Here is a 22,777-nt window from a genome sequence, read left to right on the forward strand (position 1 = left end):
CTGTTTCGAGTCTAATAAATAGCAATGAAATGTAGGTGGGATTTTCAATAGAAAAATAACAGATACATGACATCTCAGTTCTATTCTATGCGGTTTGAAGTCGTCGCTTCCCCCACTTGCTCGCTGCTCTATGCTACACTCTGTTTCGAGTCTAATAAATAGCAATGAAATGTAGGTGGGATTTTCAATAGAAAAATAACAGATTCCAAAAGAACAGCTCCTAAAATGAGTTTACAAGAATGGAAACAATATTGTACTGTAAAACAAATGACTACCAATCTAATAGTCAAGATAAATCTAAAACCCTACATAAATCGGAATGTTTTGGCAAGAATGTTGGAATAATAAGTAAATAGGTATCATGGGGCGTACCCCCAAAAGTTCGGAGTATTTCTACTCTCATTTCGATTTGAAATCGACATTTCGACTATTTCGAGGTATGCCGGAGAGAAACGGGCAAAAAAATCGTTCGTTTCATCGGAAATCGATAGTTTTCTTTTAATTTCTTTCGAAAAATTGATTTGATGATTTGAAATGGGAAAGAGATTGGCAAGAATGTAGGAATAATAAGTAAATAGGTATCATGGGGCGTACCCCAAAAGTTCGGAGTATTTCTACTCTCATTTCGATTTGAAATCGACATTTCGACTATTTCGAGGTATGCCGGAGAGAAACGGGCAAAAAATCGTTCGTTTCATCGGAAATCGATAGTTTTCTTTTAATTTCTTTCGAAAAATTGATTTGATGATTTGAAATGGGAAAGAGATTTTCCTTTCAGTCAATAGGTAGGTACATTCCGAAAAACGAAAAATCGATTTTTCAATTTCGATAGTCGACGTCTTACCATTTTTACCTCCCTGCTAACTCTCGAGTTAGAAAAGAATACTTTGACTTGGGCTGGACAATCTTGAGCTAACTCTTTACTCAGGACCAAACCTTCTGTTTGGTAAGCTCACAAAGGCAGGTCTCAAGTGACAATACTAACCCTTGACCCGGAATAGATAACCCTCTGGTAAGCTCACAAAGACAGGTCACTCGAGATTCACACCAAGACTAGACGCGGTGTCCCCTCTGTCAAGGTCAACCCCTTACACATGTACCGCTCTAGGAAGGAATAATAAGTAAATAGGTATCATGGGGCGTACCCCCAAAAGTTCGGAGTATTTCTACTCTCGTTTCGATTTGAAATCGACATTTCGACTATTTCGAGGTATGCCGGAGAGAAACGGGCAAAAAATCGTTCGTTTCATCGGAAATCGATAGTTTTCTTTTAATTTCTTTCGAAAAATTGATTTGATGATTTGAAATGGGAAAGAGATTTTCCTTTCAGTCAATAGGTATAGGTAGGTACATTCCGAAAAACGAAAAATCGATTTTTCAATTTCGATAGTCGACGTCTTACCATTTTTACCTCCCTGCTAACTCTCGAGTTAGAAAAGAATACTTTGACTTGGGCTGGACAATCTTGAGCTAACTCTTTACTCAGGACCAAACCTTGTTTGGTAAGCTCACAAAGGCAGGTCTCAAGTCACAATACTAACCCTTGACTCGGATTAGATAACCCTCTGGTAAGCTCATAAAGGCAGGTCACTCGAGATTCACACCAAGACTAGACGCGGTGTCCCCTCTGTCAAGGTCAACCCCTTACACATGTACCGCTCTAGGATATGACGTCACTTCAAATCCATATGTATCATCCCAGGCGAGGGTTCCATGTGAAATGGTGACGAAACGGAGTTGGGAATTCGCTCCCCTAGGGGAGTCGCCAGATTATCGTCTACAATATGAATGGTTATCTTATTGGTCTCGTATTGCTCATAGATGGAAGTTGGGTTGGATATGGAGCGATGGTTGTTTTCAGCGTACAGTTTGGAGGGGGACCTCGGCGGAATGTAGGAAGTGGAGTAGCTATTGGGCAGAGACACCGGGAGGCCATTGGGTGTCCCGTTCGTCGAGTTCATGATGGTCGCGTCTGAATCGTGCGAGTTCTGATGGCGGGGAGGCGATTTCTTGGGCGACTTTTTCGGCGACTGACTAGGTGATTCGTACGGGACGTAGATGCGGATGCGATCGTCCGGACTACGGGACACGCGGGGGGAACGAGGCGTGGTCGCACGCGGTGTCGAAGGCCCGGTCGAATGAACGAACACTTCCATGTCACTGCCCGCGCCTGTACCGATAGAGTGCGTGTCCGCGCCTGCTGATATGTGCGAGGAGAGGGCAGAGATATCGGCCGTGGAAGTGACGCTTGTGTCCGCTAGAGAGCGCCGGGAGCCACCGTTAGCGATGGAACTCGCGTCGTCTAGACTCGGCTCGAATGAGATTTTCGAACCTGGGGAGGAAGAGACCGGAGGAACGGCAAAGGGTTAATGATCGATCATTGAAGTATTTTATGAAGGGGAAAAACAAGGTCTACTAATTTTGGTCTGCAAGTTTTTTTTTTTTTTTTTTTTTTTTTTTTTTTTAACAGATGGGAGAAACTTATGAAAACTTCATGTGCCACACAGCAGAGGTTAAGAAGCCACAGGGGGATATTAGATTCCATAAGTTCCTTCCATCTGTCAAACTCGAAATTAAATGCTTGCAGTCTTGTTACAGTGTACGTAAAACTAAACTTATTGAAGCGGACAACTACAGAAGAGAACACTCACCTTGCATTGAGTACAACACAGGAAACAAACGAGCTTTAAGGTTGTTAAAACAGAAACAGTACACACTCAAGAATTTGGTTAGGAAAAAAGTTAAAGAGATGCGTTAGAAGAAAAAACAGAAGTTACAAAAGAAGTAAAAAACTATACACAGTCTAGCACTGAAGAAAAGGTGTAACCTGAGCTTTGGTGAAGATTGTCATGCAATTAAAAGACAAAAGTACCTGAGTCAGTTGAGAAGTTTGATCTAGGAAGGAGTGGTTAGTTATTTATTTACACATGGTATAGTATTATTGGTGAACAAGTGTACGTAAAACTAAACTTATTGAAGCGGACAACTACAGAAGAGAGCACTCACCTTGCATTGAGTACAACACAGGAAACAAATGAGCTTTAAGGTTGTTAAAACAGAAACAGTACACACTCAAGAATTGGGTTAGGAAAAAAGTTAAAGAGATGCGTTAGAAGAAAAACAAAAGTTACAAAAGAAGTAAAAAACTATACACAGTCTAGCACTGAAGAAAAGGTGTAACGTGAGCTTTGGTGAAGGTTGTCATGCAATTAAAAATACAAATTAAAGTACCTGAGTCAGTTCAGAAGTTTGATCTAGGAAGGAGTGGTTAGTTATTTATTTACACATGGTATAGTATTATTGGTGAACTTATTATTAACTTGATTTTGGCAAAAACAAGATTGTTTTATTGTGACAAAACAAATTTATCATGATGCTTGGTTCGCATTTCAGCTGCTGCAGAGTAGGTACCAACAACTTTTGAAAAGAAAGGATATTTCAAGTTTTATAGAAAGTTGAAACTTCGATAGAAATATTTTTTTTTTAGTAGTAGTAGTTATTGTATTTATTTTTATCCACATTAATAGACGCAAGCAGGTCAGTAAATAGGTGCCTGATACTTCAAATTTTGACATTTTTTTCTACAGGCTTTGGTGAAGGTTGTCATGCAATTAAAAAACAAAAGTACCTGAGTCAGTTGAGAAGTTTGATCTAGGAAGGAGTGGTTAGTTATTTATTTACACATGGTATAGTATTATTGGTGAACTTATTATTAACTTGATTTTGGCAAAAACAAGATTGTTTTATTGTGACAAAACAAATTTATCATGATGCTTGGTTCGCATTTCAGCTGCTGCAGAGTAGGTACCAACAACTTTTGAAAAGAAAGGATATTTCAAGTTTTATAGAAAGTTGAAACTTCGATAGAAATATTTTTTTTTTAGTAGTAGTAGTTATTGTATTTATTTTTATCCACATTAATAGACGCAAGCAGGTCAGTAAATAGGTGCCTGATACTTCAAATTTTGACATTTTTTTCTACAAAATTATCGTTCTATGATTTCTTCTATTCGTAATTGCCTTGACAGTTCGTTAATTTATTGTTTTCTTTTTAACTTCTTCAACAAGTTTCTTCTCTTTACGTATTTCGACGGCACAATCTCTTCAAAGTTAGTCCGAAACAAACTCTTACTACCATCCAAATAAATATCAGCATTAATAAGACTCGGTATGTTTTAGATTCCCTTTCAACCGGGATCTTCTTTTGAATCTGTATTTTATTTTCAATTTGAATCCTTTTGTTGTCAAAACGAGATTCGTAGGAAATTTTCAATTCGAGAAGTTCATTGTGATCTTTACTGTCATTTATTTTTAGGCTTGTTTTACTTTTCGCCATGCTGTCTACATCTTTAGTTCCGATTCTTTTCATGTTTGATCCAATTATGTCATCGTTTGACACGAATCTTTTATCATTTGAATGCGAGAAGTTCATTGTGATCTTTACTGTCATTTATTTTTAGTCTTGTTTCACTTTTTGCCATGCTGTCTACATCTTTAGTTTCGATTCTTTTCATGTTTGATCCAATTATGTCATCGTTTGACACGAATCTTTTATCATTTGAATCGATTCTTTTATGGTTTGATTCAATTCTTTTACAATTCGATTCAATACTTTTATGATTTGATTCTATTCTTCTACAATTTGATTTAATTCTTTTATTATTTGATTCAATTCTTTTATGATTTGATTCAATTCTTTTATCGTTAGATCCAATTCTTTTACCATTTGATCCAATTCTTTTTTGATTTGATCCAATTTGTTCTAGGATTCCATTTAAAATTTCTCTTACAAAGTCAACTTTACACTCCTTTATCGTCCGTGTATTGGAATTGCTTCTCCAGTTTAACCTGGTGGGAGAGAATAAACTTTAAAAACGGGATACCATATGTCAAGTCTAGGTAATTAATACTAAAATGAGCTGTATTGTTTTGTACAATGCTTATGGTACCTGAGATCAATCAATGTGATTTCTCAATTATTTAGCCTTAAGATACCATGTTTGTTCTTTTTCTACAAAATTATCGTTCTATGATTTCTTCTATTGGTAATTGCCTTGACAGTTCGTTAATTTATTTGTTTCTTTTTAACTCCTTCAACAAGTTTCTTCTCTTTACGTATTTCGACGGCACAATCTCTTTAAAGTTAGTCCGAAACAAACTCTTACTACCATCCAAATAAATATCAGCATTAATAAGACTCGGTATGTTTTAGATTCCCTTTCAACCGGGATCTTCTTTTGAATCTGTATTTTATTTTCAATTTGAATCCTTTTGTTGTCAAAACGAGATTCGTAGGAAATTTTCAATTCGAGAAGTACTGTTACAAACAGACCAAAGGAAAAATTATCGAATTAAAACTTGGAACTCACTTGAACCTCGAGATAAAATTGGAGTATTATTTATTAATGGGGCATAAACCGGTCTTCTAATACTCTAATTTCTAATTAAACGATTTTTAAAGTAAATGCAAATAATTATCGGTATAATTATTTAGAAAAGAATCTTCACAAATTAAAATATAAATTTTAAAAGACAATTGAGATTCGACATTCGAGAAGTTCATTGTGATCTTTACTGTCATTTATTTTTAGACTTGTTTTACTTTTTGCCATGCTGTCTACATCTTTAGTTCCGATTCTTTTCATGTTTGATCCAATTATGTCATCGTTTGACACGAATCTTTTATCATTTGAATCGATTCTTTTATGATTTGATTGAATTCTTCTACAATTTGATTTAATTCTTTTATGATTTGCTTTAATTCTTTTATGACTTGATTCGATTCTTTTATGATTAGATTCAATTCTTTTATGACTTGATTCGATTCTTTTATGATTAGATCCAATTCTTTTATTATTTGATCCAATTCTTTTATTATTTGATCCAATTCTTTTTTGATTTGATCCAATTTGTTCTAGGATTCCATTTAAAATTTCTCTTACAAAGTCAACTTTACACTCCTTTTCCATCTCTTGTTCTTCAATTCCATTTGAGCTTTCCAAGTTGATTTCAGACTCTTCAGTGCTTCCGTCGGTCACAGGTGTCAGTCCATCGAACATTCGGAAGAGAGCGAAATAATGGCGTCGCAGGCGAAGACAGTCATGATTTTTCCGACGGAACATTTTCAATATATCGTCAGAACTATCCCCGACATACGTACATTTAGAATAACCTAGAATTCATCTCTTGTTCTTCAATTCCATTTGAGCTTTCCAAGTTGATTTCGGATTCTTCAGTGCTTCGGTCGGTCACAGGTGTCAGTCCATCGAACATTCGGAAGAGAGCGAAATAATGGCGTCGCAGTTGAAGACAGTCATGATTTTTCCGACGGAACATTTTCAATATATCGTCAGAACTATCCCCGACATACGTACATTTAGAATAACCTAGAATAAGTTAGTAGATTTAAGTTAGAATATAAGTACGTATTAGAAATAAGCTAAAATTGTTAACATACAAATTTTATAAATAAACAATAAAAACTTTCATTCATTCATACGTAATCTGGTTTCGAGTATCTATCGAAAGAGGGGAGATGATTAAACATTTTTCAATGAGGAAGAAGAAAATGATGGTCTATTTTCTATTTTCCTCAGCAGTGTTCCTTTTTTTTCATTGCTTTAACCTACATTTGAAGAACATACAGGAATGCTTTGAATGGTTTATACTGACAGCGAGCAGCGAGAGTAGGACTGAAAAGTCCTTTTACTCTCGCAGTCTAAACAAGGTCTTCTATATTTGGTAATAAATCTCATATTGCATTTTTCATTGTTAACATACAAATTGTATAAATAAACAATAAAAACTTTCATTCATTCATTCATTTATTCATACGTAATCTGGTTTCGAGTATCTATCGAAAGAAGGGAGGTGATTAAACATTTTTCAATGAGGAAGAAGAAAATGATGGTCTATTTTCTATTTTCCTCAGCAGTGTTCCTTTTTTCCATTGCTTTAACCTACATTTGAAGAACATACAGGAATGCTTTGAATGGTTTATACTGGCAGCGAGAGTAGGACTGAAAAGTCCTTTTACTCTCGCAGTCTAAACAAGCTCTTCTATATTTGGTAATAAATCTCATATTGCATTTTTAAAGAAAAACGGTAAGACCTGTTCAAGCCCGCTTTTGTCTAAGGGTAGGTACTGGTTTAGAAAAACCAAAAAGATGGGTAATATTAAACAAAATCTACAATTTAACAATTCTACATTAATAAATGCAACATTTATTTGTATATTTTATAATAATAGATATGTAGATTCGGATAGAATAGACCCGAAAAGCAAAATAATATTTGATTCGAAATAATAATTATTACCGAGGTATTATTCTTACATATTTAGCACATCTTCAAAATTACCTGAATAATATTGAGCAATTTTAGCAGTATAAGGTTAATACGTTTTGGGAATCGAACCCCGGGCCTTTCTGCGTGGAAAGATAACGTGCTATATTATTTATGGAACAAATTTTACTGTACAAAAGCTGTTCGTTCATTCAATATTCTATACTTTTCAGTATGTATTTACAAACAGAACAAAGTATTAACACAATTGGAAATCCAAACCATTTCAGATTTAAAACTGTTCTAGGAATAGCTTGAAAACCTTGGTTGCTCTTTCAAAGGCCCGGCCTTTCAAACGCCGAACAAATTTTACTGTACAAAAGCTGTTCGTTCATTCAATATTCTATACTCTTCAGTATGTATTTACAAACAAAACAAAGTATTAACACAATTAGAAATCCAAACCATTTCAGATTTAAAACTGTTCTAGGAATAGCTTGAAAACCTTGGTTGCTCTTTCAAAGGCCCGGCCTTTCAAACGCTATATTAGTATGTAGGTTATGTACAATAGGTATTTAATTGAAAACAAAACAGAAAGGTGTAAAGAAAATTGAGTAAATTTAAACGTAAAGCGTAAGTTACATTGAGAATGTTCAATTCAATAAACAAAAATAATAAAAATGAGATTTCAATAATTGAACGAGTGAGTTTTAGAACACATAATACTAGGTATTTAATTGAAAACAAAACAGAAAGGTGTAAAGAAAATTGAGTAAATTTAAACGTAAAGCGTAAGTTACATTGAGAATGTTCAATTCAATAAACAAAAATAATAAAAATGAGATTTCAATAATTGAACGAGTGAGTTTTAGAGCACATAATATTTTAAGTCACGTAAAAAAAGATATAAAATAATTAAATTAATCTGTAAGATAGACACATAATATTTTAAGTCACGTAAAAAAAGATATAAAATAATTAAATTAATCTGTAAGATAGGTATTGTATTTTACATTTCTCCAATGCGATTGCATCCCTGGAGAGAAAATTTCATTTTTAAAGGAAAAAGATGATATACATATCATATATCTCAACTTGAGATAAGAGTCATTGTAGAATCACCTTTCATAATACCTATCTAGTATTCACTTTTAGCTGGTTTCCAGTATCTATTGAAAGAGGGAAGAGGAAAAGCACAGGATCTCACAGCAAAGTCACACTTTACGTGAAAATGCATTAGTATTTTAATTTTAGACATGTTTGGTAGACATTTGTGATCTATTTTGGTTTGCTTATACATAAAAGTAGTTCACCTATCTAGTATTCACTTTTAGCTGGTTTCGAGTATCTATTGAAAGAGGGAAGAGGAAAAGCACAGGACCTCACAGCAAAGTCACACTTTACGTGAAAAAAACGTTAGTATTTTAATTTTAGACATGTTTGGTAGACATTGTGATCTATTTTGGTTTGCTTATACATGAAAGTAGTTAATGTCCCTAAAACTCATTAAAAAGTATGTACCTTGATACTGAGCACTATTCAAGACTAGATAAAGACAGATTAGTAAACAACTATACAAGAAAAATAGAACAGGAAAGTAGTTTATGTCTCTAAAACTTATTAAAAAGTATGTACCTTGATACTGAGCACTATTCAAGACTAGATAAAGACAGATTAGTAAACAACTATACAAGAAAAATAGAACAGAATAGATTAGAATACATAAACAAGCTGAAAATAATGTCCACATTGTTTCAAAATACCTCTTCTTTTTCTACCGGAATTTCTCGAGAGCCTGTTCCACAAATGAAAAAGTAGTTAATGTCTCTAAAACTCATTAAAAAGTATGTACCTTGATACTGAGCACTATTCAAGACTAGATAAGGAGAGATTAGTAAACAACTATACAAGAAAAATAGAACAGAATAGATTAGATTAGAATAAATAAACAAGCTGAAAATAATGTCCACATTGTTTCAAAATACCTCTTCTTTTTCTACCGGAATTTCTCGAGAGCCTGTTCCACAAATGACTCCGCACTCCTCAATTCTTACTTTTCACTTCACGAAAATATTGACAAATGGCATTTTTTTTCCTTTCAACTTTATGCTGACAGAAAATTCTCAAACCCTTAAGGGTTTTTCGGTTCAAATCGCGAACGATATATCTTAACACATACTTAACACATAGTTAGAGCGCCTAATGGAAAAAAGTATTTTATCAAACCAGCTGATTTTTTTTCTTTCTCATGGACAATATTTTCGAGTTGTTATTTATACTGACGTCCTTTGGGGTTATAATTTAGAGAAACTATGATACAAAAGCAAAGCTATCAACTAGCTAGTAAATACGACACAATCATGCAAGAAGATAGAAAAGCCACGAAAATAATGACATAGGTATGGCATTTTTTTTCTTTGAACTTTATGCTGACAGAAAATTCTCAAACCCTTAAGGGTTTTTCGGTTCAAATCGCGAACGACATGTCTTAACACATAGTTAAAGCGCCTAATGGAAAAAAAAGTATTTTGTCAAACCAGCTGATTTTTTTTTTTCTTCTTTCTCATGGACAATATTTTCGAGTTGTTATTTATACTGACGTCCTTTTGGATTATAATTTAGAGAAACTATGATACAAAAGCAAAGCTATCAACTAGCTAGTAAATACGACACAATCATGCAAGAAGATAGAAAAGACAAAATGAAAAGATTAAACAAGATGCTTAGTGAGAAAACTAAATTATCGCAGAAATGGGTTTGTCAATAGAACCAAATATTGAGGTTGTTGAGTACCACATTTATTATTATGTTAAGGCGATCTCTTCTTGATCCCTTGTGTGCCGCGTCCATTTTAGTTTAGGACTATTGAGTACCACAACTTGGTAGTGCTAAAAGCTTCATTTAAGCTGACGGCTCAAAACATGATACAGCAGTCTTAGGCCCGTCCTCACATTGGCGGATTTTTCTTCTTGATCCCTTGTGTGCCGCGTCCATTTTAGTTTAGGACTATTGAGTACCACAACTTTACTTGGTAGTGCTAAAAGCTTCATTTAAGCTGACGGCTCAAAACATGATACAGCAGTCTTCGAGCCATTTCACACTGAGCGGATTTTTACCGCGCGGATTCCGCTCTCGCGGTTTTTTTTCCGCCTAGTCAATGAGTGTTTAATGAGTCCTTTCACACACAGCGGTATTCTAGTGAAATCCGCTGGACGTCCGCAGAAATTTGGACCCGCGATCGCGGTTTTTTTCCCGCTGCAGTAGTAGTCATATTAGAAGTGTTGTGATGTAAGGAATATTGATAATAATTTTTAATTTCTTGAAGTGTTACCTACGTAAATGTAAACCGCTGTGTGTGAAAGAAATCGCGGATTTTGCAGGCGGTAAAAATCTGCGCGGTAAAAATCCGCTCAGTGTGAAATGAGCCTTAGGCCCGTCCTCACATTGGACGCGTAGACTTTGAGTAGCGCGTAGTCGGCAAACCTATGAAAATGACAGAGACCCTCTACACTCTCTATCATTTTCGTTGGTTTTTCAGGCGACTACTAAAAGTTGCGCAGACGCTAGAGTTATGTGACAGAAAATTCTCAAACCCTCAAGGGTTTTTCGGTTCAAATCGCGAACGACATGTCTTAACACATAGTTAAAGCGCCTAATGGAAAAAAGTATTTTGTCAAACCAGCTGATTTTTTTTTCTTTCTCATGGACAATATTTTCGAGTTGTTATTTATACTGACGTCCTTTTGGGTTATAATTTAGAGAAACTATGATACAAAAGCAAAGCTATCAACTAGCTAGTAAATACGACACAATCATGCAAGAAGATAGAAAAGACAAAATGAAAAGATTAAACAAGATGCGACTAAATTATCGCAGAAATGGGTTTGTCAATAGAACCAAATATTGAGGTTGTTGAGTACCACATTTATTATTATGTTAAGGCGGTCTTTTCTTGATCCCTTGTGTGCCGCGTCCATTTTAGTTTAGGACTATTGCACAAGGACTATTGAGTACCACAACTTTACTTGGTAGTGCTAAAAGCTTCATTTAAGCTGACGGCTCAAAACATGATACAGCAGTCTTAGGCCCGTCCTCACATTGGACGTAGCGTAGACGGGAAACCTATGAAAATGACAGAGACCCTCTGCACTCTATCATTTTCGTTGGTTTTTCAGGCGACTACTAAAAGTTGCGCAGACGGGCCTTAGAGTTATGACCTGACTTAAGTCTGTAAAAAGGTTTATAAACACGGAGCACAAACGATACTTCGTAAAAATGATACCTAGGTGTCATTTTTATTAACCCATTTTAACACATAACTCGATTAAAAAAAAAAAAAAAAAAAAAAAAAAAAAAAAATGTCACTTGTACCCTTTGTGAACTAGGATATACAAAAAATGTACCTTTAGATCAAACTACTTTTTTTCTCAAGTGATCTCAGCCCATCAAAGCGCAAGAGGTCTCAAGTTCATTTAGATATGCCTAAAATTAAGTTGAAATATTTTTCCTTTTTTCATGTCATGGATTTACGGTGATTAACTCATTCGAATATCACAAATGGGTGATCAGCAGTGTAGTAGGATAGGCGCCCATTGAACTTTCACCAGAATACTTGGTAGAATTCCCATCACGCGAGAATTCCCTAGTTGAATTCCCATTGGAAAATTCCTTGGTAGAATTCTCATCAGAAAATATCCTACTCGAATTCCCATTAGAAAATTCCCTAGTCGAATTCCCAACCGAAGACAGTTAGTTCAAACTACTTTTTTTTTTCTCAAGTGATGTCAGCCCTTCAAAGCGCAAGAGGTCTCAAGTTCATTTAGATATGCCTAAAATTAAGTTGAAATATTTTTCCTTTTTTTTATGTCATGGATTTACGGTGATTAACTCATTCGAATATCACAAATGGGTGATCAGCAGTGTAGTAGGATAGGCGTCCATTGGACTTTCACCAGAATACTTGGTAGAATTCCCATCACGCGAGAATTCCCTAGTTGAATTCCCATTGGGAAATTCCTTGGTAGAATGCTCATCAGAAAATATCCTACTCGAATTCCCATTAGAAAATTCCCTAGTCGAATTCCCAACCGAAGACAGTTCCCTAGTAGAATTCCCATCACGGGAGCTTATCCGAGTTGAATTCCCATCCGTAGAGCACTTGCTCGTGTCCGTGACAATACTCGAGTCCGTGCGATACTCGCTAGCTGAATTCCGACTAGCAAATTCCTCCTCATCTGATAGGTCCGAATCGTCAGAATACTCACTATCCGTGTTTCCAATGATCGGGTAATTAGCTAAATTCCCATCCGTTCCATGGAGATCACTAACGGAATTCCCAATCACGTGGTGTTCGTACGCGGAATGTCTATCCATATCGTCATACTTTCTAGCTAAATTCCTACCGATATCGTGATAATCGCCAGCTGAATTCCTATCAATATAGTGCTCATTAGATGAATTCCTACCGATTTCGTGGTACTCGTTAGCTAAATTCCTATCAATATAGCACTCATTAGGTGAATTCCTACCGATGTCGTGGTACTCGTTAGCTAAATCCCTGTCGTCGTGGTACTCGCTAGCTAAATCCCTCTCGTCGCGTCGTCCCCTAGCAGAATTCCTACGGCTAGGAGGCGTGTACTTACTGGCGTCGGTACCTATGGAGGAATTCCTGTCGGCCAGGGCCGCCAACGCCACTCATTAGGTGAATTCCTACCGATGTCGTGGTACTCGTTAGCTAAATCCCTGTTGTCGTGGTACTCGCTAGCTAAATCCCTCTCGTCGCGTAGTTCCCTAGCAGAATTCCTACGGCTAGGAGGCGTGTACTTACTGGCGTCGGTACCTATGGAGGAATTCCTGTCGGCCAGGGCCGCCAACGCGACGGCGGTGTCGCGTCGAGTTATCACAGTTTCTTGCGTTGCCTTCTCCACGGAGCTGAATTCCGACGATCTCCTGCCAATCTGTGGAAAAGAAGAAGACATTGTACGTGCTAGGTCGCGGGTTCGATTTCTGCATGGGGCGAACTTTATATGCGAAAAAAGATTTAAAAAAGAAGAAAAAGAAGAAGAAGAAGAAGAAGAAGAAGAAGAAGAAGAAGAAGAAGAAGAAGAAGAAGAAGAAAAAGAAGTTTCATTTCCTGCCAATCTGCGGAAAAGAAGACATTGTAAGTGCTAGGTCGCGGGTTCGATTTTTGCCCGGGCCAAATTTTATCCTAAAACAAGTAAGGTTCACTATTGGGAAAGTTTCATTTCCTACCAATCTGCGGAAAAGAAGACATTGTAAGTGCTAGGTCGCGGGTTCGATTTTCGCCTGGGGCGAACTTTATATGCGAAAAAAGATTTAAAAAGAAGAAGAAGAAGAAGAAGAAGAAGAAGAAGAAGAAGAAGAAGAAGAAGAAGAAGAAGAAGACATTGTAAGTACTAGGTCGCGGGTTCGATTTCTGCCTGGGTCGAATTTTATGTGTGCAAAAAGATATTGTAAGTGCTAGGTCGCGGGTTCGATTTCTGCCCGGGCCAAATTTTATCCTAAAACAAGTAAGGTTCACTATTGGGAATATTGTTGTCTGTGGCTCCAAGGCAATGGTTTTTCTTTTCTCAATATTTTCATCCAAATCAAACTGTTCAACCCCTCCGTTTTTGTTTTTCATCTATTTCGAAGTATCTCTGAGCCAGCCTAGTTAGCTTAGTTGGTAGTGCGTCTGCCTTGTAAGCGCTAGGCCGCGGGTTCGATTCCCGCCCGGGGCGGATATCTTTTTACCAGGAACACGAAAATGGTGGTGCAAATTTTGTCCAGAGAACCATAAAGCCAAAAAACCAAAAAAACTGGTGGATTTTTTTCACATTTTCTCACACAAATGAGCTCTGATCTCGAAATTTGTCGCGACGACCTATGAACTCAAAGCGACTCACACAAATGAGCTCGGATCTTGAAATTTGTCATGACGACCTATGAACTCAAAGCGAGAAAGTTTTAGATAACACTTCAGTCGTTATTTTAAGACCGGTTTTAGCATCACCTATGTTAAGCTAAGTGCTAGGTCGCGGGTTCGATTTTTGCCCGGGCCAAATTTTATCCTAAAACAAGTAAGGTTCACTATTGGGAATATTGTTGTCTGAGGCTCCAAGGCAATGGTTTTTCTTTTCTCAATATTTTCATCCAAATCATAGCAGTTACAGTTCCCTCTGTCAAACCTCTTAAAAAAAAAAATACAAACCTTCTGTTCAAAAGAGGCAGCATGGGCGTCGGGTTTGAACACACCGAGAGGAGACTTGGGTAGTTCTGCAGGCGAGGGTTGAGGCTCCAAGGCAATGGTTTTTCTTTTCTCAATATTTTCATCAAAATCAAACTGTTCAACCCCTCCGTTTTTGTTTTTCATCTATTTACAAACCTTCTGTTCAAAAGAGGCAGCATGGGCGTCGGGTTTGAACACACCGAGAGGAGACTTGGGTAGTTCTGCAGGCGAGGGTTGTCCGGCGTAGTCCAACTTGTTTCGCTTGAGCTCCTCCAAACACTTCTGCAGACTCTCGATGGTAGCGTCGTCCGTGTATTGGAATTGCTTCTCCAGTTTAACCTGATGGGAGAGAATAAACTTTAAAAACGGGATACCATATGTCAAGTCTAGGTAATTAATACTAAAATGAGAAGAAAATAGGTGTTTACTTGACTAAATAAACACATTTATTGATGGAAACGAGTCAACACTCAACGTGTTTCAGCATCTCATGATGCCATCCTCAGGATTTGTTTATTTATTTGGGGGCACAGTTAGCCAAGTGGTAACGGCCTTGCTTGCCATGCAGAAGGTCCCGGGTTCGAATCCCACCAACAACAAAAAAAATATTGTACTCATTTTTCGATTGCAAATATTTCAATTGTTACCGATATACGTGCTTTTTCGTTAGTGTTTCGTAAAATATTGACATATCCACCTGATGATGATCCAATGATCGAAATGCGCATTGTGTAATTGTAAGTAACAAACATGGTATCTTAAGGCTAAATAATTGAGAAATCACATTGACTAAAATGAGAAGGTCTTTACTTGACTAAATAAACATATTTCTTGATGGAAACGAGTCAACACTCAACATGTTTCAGCATGCCATCCTCAGGATTTGTTTATTTATTTGGGGGCACAGTTAGCCAAGTGGCAACGGGCTTGCTTGCCATGCAGAAGGTCCCGGGTTCGAATCCCACCAACAACAAAAAAAATATTGTACTCATTTTTCGATTGCAAATATTTCAAGATTTAACAATTCTACATTAATAAATGCAACATTTATTTGTATATTTTATAATAATAGATACTCGTATGTAGATTCGGATAGAGTAGACCCGAAAAGCAAAATAATATTTGATTCGAAATAATAATTATTACCGAGGTATTATTCTTACATATTTAGCACATCTTCAAAATTAATATTTCAACAGGTTGCTTTCCGGTGTTGCTATGTTGGTGCCCGTCTGGTAAGAGGCATACTATGGGCATGCTACAACACAGACCACACAAGTATAATGTAGCAGGCAGTGCAATAGTTAAACAGAAATGGACGCGACACACAAGGGATCAAGAAGAGACCGCCTGAACATAATAATACCTAAATAATGTAGAAGTTGTTTCATTGCTCCGAAATAAAAACAGCCGTGAAACATCCAGTTTTTTTAAGGCACTTTTGAAGAGCCCCCCCTCCCCTTTCTCTCTCTCTCTTGTCTCAATGCAAGAGAGAGAGAGAGAAAGAGAGAGAGAGGGAGAGAGAGAGAGAGGGATACTTTTTATTCTCTTTAACTCGCTCTCCCTCCGTCTTTCAAAAAGTAATAATAATAAACACTGAATCAAACCTGAATGAAGTGCAGGATATCGTCCATGCTGAGCTTGGCAAGTTGTCGCTGGTGCATTTTGAGCAAATTGTATGCCATGGCAGTCATAATGCGTTCGCCTTCCAGAATGTAAATGTCCCACACTCGCAGCGTTAGCTTGAACGGAATCTGAGGAATAGAATAGAAAATACCTTGTTTATCCTGAGACTAAAAAGTCCCTTTACTCCCGCAGTCTAAACAAAGTCTTATAAATTTCATTGGTAAAATTTATATATATTCTTCTTCTTCGCCTTTTCCCATGTTCAGATGGGGTCGGCGTTTGTCGTCGGCCTCTCAATCAGCTTTAGAGTGATCGCTTTGAACAAAGTCTTATAAATTTCATAGGTAAAATTTATACATATTCTTCTTCTTTGCCTTTTCCCATGTTCAGATGGGGTTGGCGTTTGTCGTCGGCCTCTCAATCAGCTTTAGAGTGATCGCTTTAAGGCCAACTGGTTTTGGCTAAAACAAAATTTTCCGAGTGGGATGCCCTTCGCACTCAACCTTCACTATTGATATAGCGTGAGGAAATTTGGACTAGTCTACTCCCTGTTTTCATAGGTAAAATTTATACATATTCTTCTAAAACAAAATTTTCCGAGTGGGATGCCCTTCTCACTCAACCTTCGCTATTGACATAGCGTGAGGAAACTTGGACTAGTCTACTCCTTGTTTATAGTCCCCTAGCTAGACGCTGATCTACTCTCTGTTTAGAGTCCCTCAGCCAAGTAGGCCACTATTATTAATGTCGAATTCTTACACAATCTTGAGGATACCAGTCCATACCTCGGCTGGGATTGAACTCAAGCCCACTGAATTACCAGGCAAGCATCTTGACCATTACAGCACACAGGCAAGTTTTAGGGCCGAGTGGATATTACACATTTGAACACCAGAGGACCTGGATTCAATTTAGATTAGATAAATAGTCACCATTTAATTTTGTTGTGTAATATACTTAAGTGCGAAAAATTCGGGACAGTTTCCATTTCCATTTACTTTGCTTAGCTGAAGTCACTTACCCTATCTAGAAAGCACTGAAAGAACCACTTGAGCGTGTAGATCCCCGTATCCACGTTATTCTTATCCAAATGTTTCTTGAGTTTGGGTAGAAACTTGCTCATAATCTTATCATGATGCTCCTGGTATCGTAACAATTTTGGAAATCCGGGGATGAAGAAGCCTGGACATGAAATAAAGAAATTTACTTGAGTTGAGCAGGTGCTTGCCAAACGCCGACCCTATTGACGTAGGAAAAGGCTAGGAAGAAAGAGAGTGCTTTTGCCAGCCTAGTTATTATTATTAAACGATTAGATCAAACTTTATTTACAGAATAAATATTTACAAATGGTAACATAATGTATAGGTACAAAATAAAGTTTGATCAAGGGTGGGGTTAATGCCTATGGCATTCTCTACCACCCCACCCTAGTTGACTTGGAAGATAGCGTGCTTACCTTATAAGCACTAGGTACTAGGTCAAGGGTTTGATTCCCGCCAGGGGCGAACATTATCATAAACAGATGACATTTTAGACTTACATTTTAGAATACTTACATTTTAGAATATGTACTTACTTATATTTTAGAATATCAATAATACTCACCATGCATAGAGTACTTGCTATCACTAACCAAACTGCTGAGAGCCCAGAATGCTTCTTCTTCACTCAAATACATAAGCAGTACTGCCGCTATCTGGGACATGCCCTGACAGTAGCCAATCTCCAGATTATATACACTGTACGCAGCAAGGACATTGAACAGTTGAGTTTGCTTCACTGAGTAGCGGTCACGGAACATGTTGTGCTCCCTATAGGTGCGATTCACATCAAGATCAATCTGGCGAATGTCCGGGGAGTACTTCCATGCTAGATCTCTCATTTCCTGGAAATCAAAATGGAAGCAAGTATGAAAAAATAGTTCACACTTAAATGGAAAATAAAACATCGGGAATAGAGGTATGTAATCTTGCAGTAAGAAACCCATTTTTTTTTTTAGCAGTGGAGTATAATGAGTAATGAGATTAATGAGTGAGTAATCACTACAATATGTAAAAATGTAAATTTATGAAAATATACCTTAACATACTACTGTGCCTACAAGTAAAAACTAATCATCACAACACACAAACCTCATATTTTCTTGTTGACTCTTCATATCTCTGCCTCATATCCATACTCCGTGGATTTGATTCATCACCATCTCCCGGGTCTGGCAGATTGAGCAGTAGACTCCAACCTCTTCCTCGACAACTATTAGGAATTCCTTTGTACACTCGCCTTTTCAATTTGTCAGCAGGGACTTTGTCCCACTTGTGAAACATCTTGGCCCACTTTTTCTCTCGTTCCAATTCAATTTCTTTGTCTTTCTTTTCAAGACCATCCTTTTGAGCTGAGGACTCTTCATTTTTTGAATCACTGGGAAACAGAAAATGAGGAGATAGAATTTTACTGGTTTTGAAAGATCAATAAAAAATCTTTTTGATTCAGTGTGTGTGTGTGTGTTGTTTTTAGTCTGTCCTTCCTTTATTATTACAATAGTAATAAAAAGGTATAAGGGACGGACTATTGTATTCGCTTCGGTGTCGTCTGTCTGATCAATAAAAAATCTTTTTGATTCAGTGTGTGTGTGTGTGTGTGTGTGTGTGTGTTTTTATTCAAGTAATTGTTATTATTTTAAAGTACATGCTGTAGATGAAATTGAAATGTGAAAAGTAACATCCTATTCAAATCTTGACTGAAACTTCTAGATAAAACGTACGTGATAAATCCAAATCGGTCAAAATTGCCATAGAAGTCATTGTCAGGCTCTTCCCAAGAGTGAATTTCAGCACCAGCATGACGACCCCATAGAAGGACTTATCCAAACCTAGTCGACCTATATACAGGGTGGTTCGTGATTTGCGAACCACGCTTATATCTCAGAAACGGCTGGGAATTAAGGAATGAAATAAGATATCAGCGCAAACGACCTACTGCCCGTAGAGTTAAAGCGCTTTAAAGGGGGAAAAAAAAGTGTCTGTTTCTACTTCCTACATCCCTCTTCAATAATATTTAAACTATTGAAAACAATAATAAAAGTTTCTCAGGTGTAATCATGTTTTGGAAATCCTGGGATGAAGAAGCCTGGACATGAAATAAAGAAATTTACTTGAGTTGAGCAGGTGCTTGCCAAACGCTGACTCTATTGATGGAGGAAAAGGCTAGGAAGAAAGAGAGTGCTTTTGCCAGCCTAGTTATTATTATTAAACGATTAGATCAAACTTTATTTACAGAATAAATATTTACAAATGGTAACATAATGTATAGGTACAAAATAAAGTTCTCTATTGACGGAGGAAAAGGCTAGGAAGAAAGAGAGTGCTTTTGCCAGCCTAGTTATTATTATTATTAAACGATTAGATCAAACTTTATTTACAGAATAAATATTTACAAATGGTAACATAATGTATAGGTACAAAATAAAGTTTGATCAAGGGTGGGGTTAATGCCTATGGCATTCTCTACCACCCCACCCTAGTTGACTTGGAAGATAGCGTGCTTACCTTATAAGCACTAGGTACTAGGTCAAGGGTTTGATTCCCGCCAGGGGCGAACATTATCATAAACAGATGACATTTTAGACTTACATTTTAGAATACTTACATTTTAGAATATGTACTTACTTATATTTTAGAATATCAATAATACTCACCATGCATAGAGTACTTGCTATCACTAACCAAACTGCTGAGAGCCCAGAATGCTTCTTCTTCACTCAAATACATAAGCAGTACTGCCGCTATCTGGGACATGCCCTGACAGTAGCCGATCTCCAGATTATATACACTGTATGCAGCCAGAACATTGAACAGTTGAGTTTGCTTCACTGAGTAGCGGTCACGGAACATGTTGTGCTCCCTATAGGTGCGATTCACATCAAGATCAATCTGGCGAATGTCCGGGGAGTACTTCCATGCTAGATCTCTCATTTCCTGGAAATCAAAATGGAAGCAAGTATGAAAAAATAGTTCACACTTAAATGGAAAATAATCTCCAGATTATATACACTGTACGCAGCAAGGACATTGAACAGTTGAGTTTGCTTTACCGAGTAGCGGTCACGGAACATGTTGTGCTCCCTATAGGTGCGATTCACATCAAGATCAATCTGGCGAATGTCTGGGGAGTACTTCCATGCTAGATCTCTCATTTCCTGGAAATCAAAATGGAAGCAAGTATGAAAAAATAGTTCACACTTAAATGGAAAATACCAAGTAAGGTCAATAAATGGATGGGTGACTTAAACCTTATATTGGGAATAAAGGGAGAACGGGCTCTAGTCTTGATTTTAAATCAATAGTGAAAGTAAAATCAAATCAAGAAGAATAATAAACTGAATATTAAACAAATTAGGTAGGTACATACATAGGTACTGATTAGTAAAATCGAAAAATGAAATCAAGAATATTAATAAACTGAATATTAAACAAATTAGGTAGGTACATAGGTACTGATTTTCTTTAATCACGATCAAATAAACTACGGGCTAAAAAATTCCCAGAGGGACGGACCCAGCTTGTTTAAATTAATTGTTATTATTTTTAGGTAAGTGATGTAGATGAAATTGAAATGTGAAAAGTAACATCCTATTCAAATCTTGACTGAAACTTCTAGATAAAACTTACGTGATAAATCCAAATCGGTCAAAATTGCCATAGAAGTCATTGTCAGGCTCTTCCCAAGAGTGAATTTCAGCACCAGCATGACGACCTTTCAAATATCGCTCAACAATGGCATGTCTCTCTTCTGCTGCTCTCAAGAGCAGCTCTTCTGAATTCATATTGATGTGACCATTCTCATAACCATAATGCTATCTGAAATTAAGGCAAAATTAATAAGAAGATGGATGAGAGACATGAAAACAGGGTTGTTCCTGCCAGGGTTTCCTAGAAAAAGTACACAAGAATCTAATAAAAGCTGGGTGGTGTAAGAATTATTAGGAATCAAAGAAACAAGTGCTACTCACTGCCAACCTATCACACGATAATTGGAGGGGCATTTATGATATACCTAACTATCCATGTATTTACATGGGTTATGGTCAGTATGCACAATGTACTGATATGAACCAATTTTGGCAGAGATATTTATCAGAAAACCTGATCCATAAATTAGGTAGGTAATCAAGTAAAAAGTAAGCAGGTAGGTAACTCACCTCATTTGGTACTTTCTCTCTAAAAAGTAGGGAATGTCCTCCACATGGAAATTCCGAGTGGGATGCCCTTTGCACTCAACTTTCGCTATTGATATAGCGTGAGGAAATTTGGACTAGTCTAGTCCCTGTTTATAGTCTTGAGGATACCAGTCCATACCTCGGCTGGGATTGAACTCAAGCCCACTGAATTACCAGGCAAGCGTCTTGACCATTACAGCACACAGGCAAGTTTTAGGGCCGAGTGGATATTTGAACACCAGAGGACCTGGATTCAATTTAGATTAGATAAATATGTAGTCACCATTTAATTTTGTTGTGTAATATACTTAAGTGCGAAAAATTCGGGACAGTTTCCATTTACTCTGGGAATCACATTGTTGCTTGTTTGTGTTCGCTTTGCTGAAGTCACTTACCCTATCTAGAAAGCACTGAAAGAACCACTTGAGCGTGTAGATCCCCGTATCCACGTTATTCTTATCCAAATGTTTCTTGAGTTTGGGTAGAAACTTGCTCATAATCTTATCATGATGCTCCTGGTATCGTAACAATTTTGGAAATCCGGGGATGAAGAAGCCTGGACATGAAATAAAGAAATTTACTTGAGTTGAGCAGGTGCTTGCCAAACGCCGACCCTATTGACGTAGGAAAAGGCTAGGAAGAAAGAGAGTGCTTTTGCCAGCCTAGTTATTATTATTATTATTAAACGATTAGATCAAACTTTATTTACAGAATAAATATTTACAAATGGTAACATAATGTATAGGTACAAAATAAAGTTTGATCAAGGGTGGGTTTAATGCCTATGGCATTCTCTACCACCCCACCCTAGTTGACTTGGAAGATAGCATGCTTACCTTGTAAGCACTAGGTCAAGGGTTTGATTCCCGCCAGGGGTGAACATTATCATAAACAGATGAGGTTCGTTCTCAAAATAGCTGACTTTCCTCTATGCTGTCCTTCTTTTCTCTCCGATTCCGGGATAATAAGACCTCCGTTGTTACTGACAATTTTTCAAGGAGTTCTACAGTTTAATAATAATAGACTCTTGACTGGAAGATAACTACTAGACGAGGTTAATGCCAGGGGCGTTCTCTCCTAGCTAACCCTTTAAAGATTTATAATATGTGGTCAATTTTTCTTTCTTAATTTTGCCAATAAATGAGGGTAAAATTAAAGGCTTCAGCTGGGATCAAACCTACACCCTCCTGTTTACCAGGTGAGTGTCCTGACCACTACACCACCGAACTCACTGAACAATTGTCAGTAACAATGGAGGTCTTATTATCCCAAAATCAAAGACAGAAGAAGAAGGACAGCATAGGAGAAAGTTAGCTATTCTCAGAACAAACCTCAACTATTTAGGATAATGTTTTTTTTTTTTTTTTTTTTTTTTTTTTTTTTTTTTTTATTTTTTTTTTTTTTTTTTTTTAAAATATAAATAA

At 36.9% G+C, this 22,777-nt stretch overlaps 1 protein-coding gene across 2 annotated transcripts in view; it reads right to left on the reverse strand.

The window, feature by feature from the left end:
- Positions 1-1,175: 1,175 nt before the first annotated feature.
- LOC103505132 (USP6 N-terminal-like protein) overlaps positions 1,176-22,777 on the reverse strand; it is a 24,095-nt gene continuing 2,493 nt past the window's right edge. Inside the window, exons 3-11 of one of the 2 annotated variants that reach the window (XM_026820502.1) lie at positions 18,900-18,972; positions 18,271-18,556; positions 17,744-18,023; positions 17,160-17,320; positions 16,120-16,266; positions 14,669-14,851; positions 13,138-13,241; positions 12,927-12,952; positions 1,176-2,332 (exon numbers count right to left, since the gene is read on the reverse strand). In XM_026820502.1, coding sequence (XP_026676303.1) covers positions 1,674-2,332; positions 12,927-12,952; positions 13,138-13,241; positions 14,669-14,851; positions 16,120-16,266; positions 17,160-17,320; positions 17,744-18,023; positions 18,271-18,556; positions 18,900-18,972 — 1,919 coding nt within the window. In that variant the 3' untranslated portion in view covers positions 1,176-1,673. Of the gene's footprint in view, positions 2,333-12,926; positions 12,953-13,111; positions 13,242-14,668; positions 14,852-16,119; positions 16,267-17,159; positions 17,321-17,743; positions 18,024-18,270; positions 18,557-18,899; positions 18,973-22,777 lie in introns of both variants that reach the window. The other variant, XM_008469442.3, reaches the window with a different exon arrangement.

This window comes from Diaphorina citri, unplaced genomic scaffold (genome assembly GCF_000475195.1).
Source record: "Diaphorina citri unplaced genomic scaffold, Diaci psyllid genome assembly version 1.1 scaffold153, whole genome shotgun sequence".
NCBI classification, from domain to species: Eukaryota; Metazoa; Arthropoda; class Insecta; order Hemiptera; family Psyllidae; genus Diaphorina; species Diaphorina citri.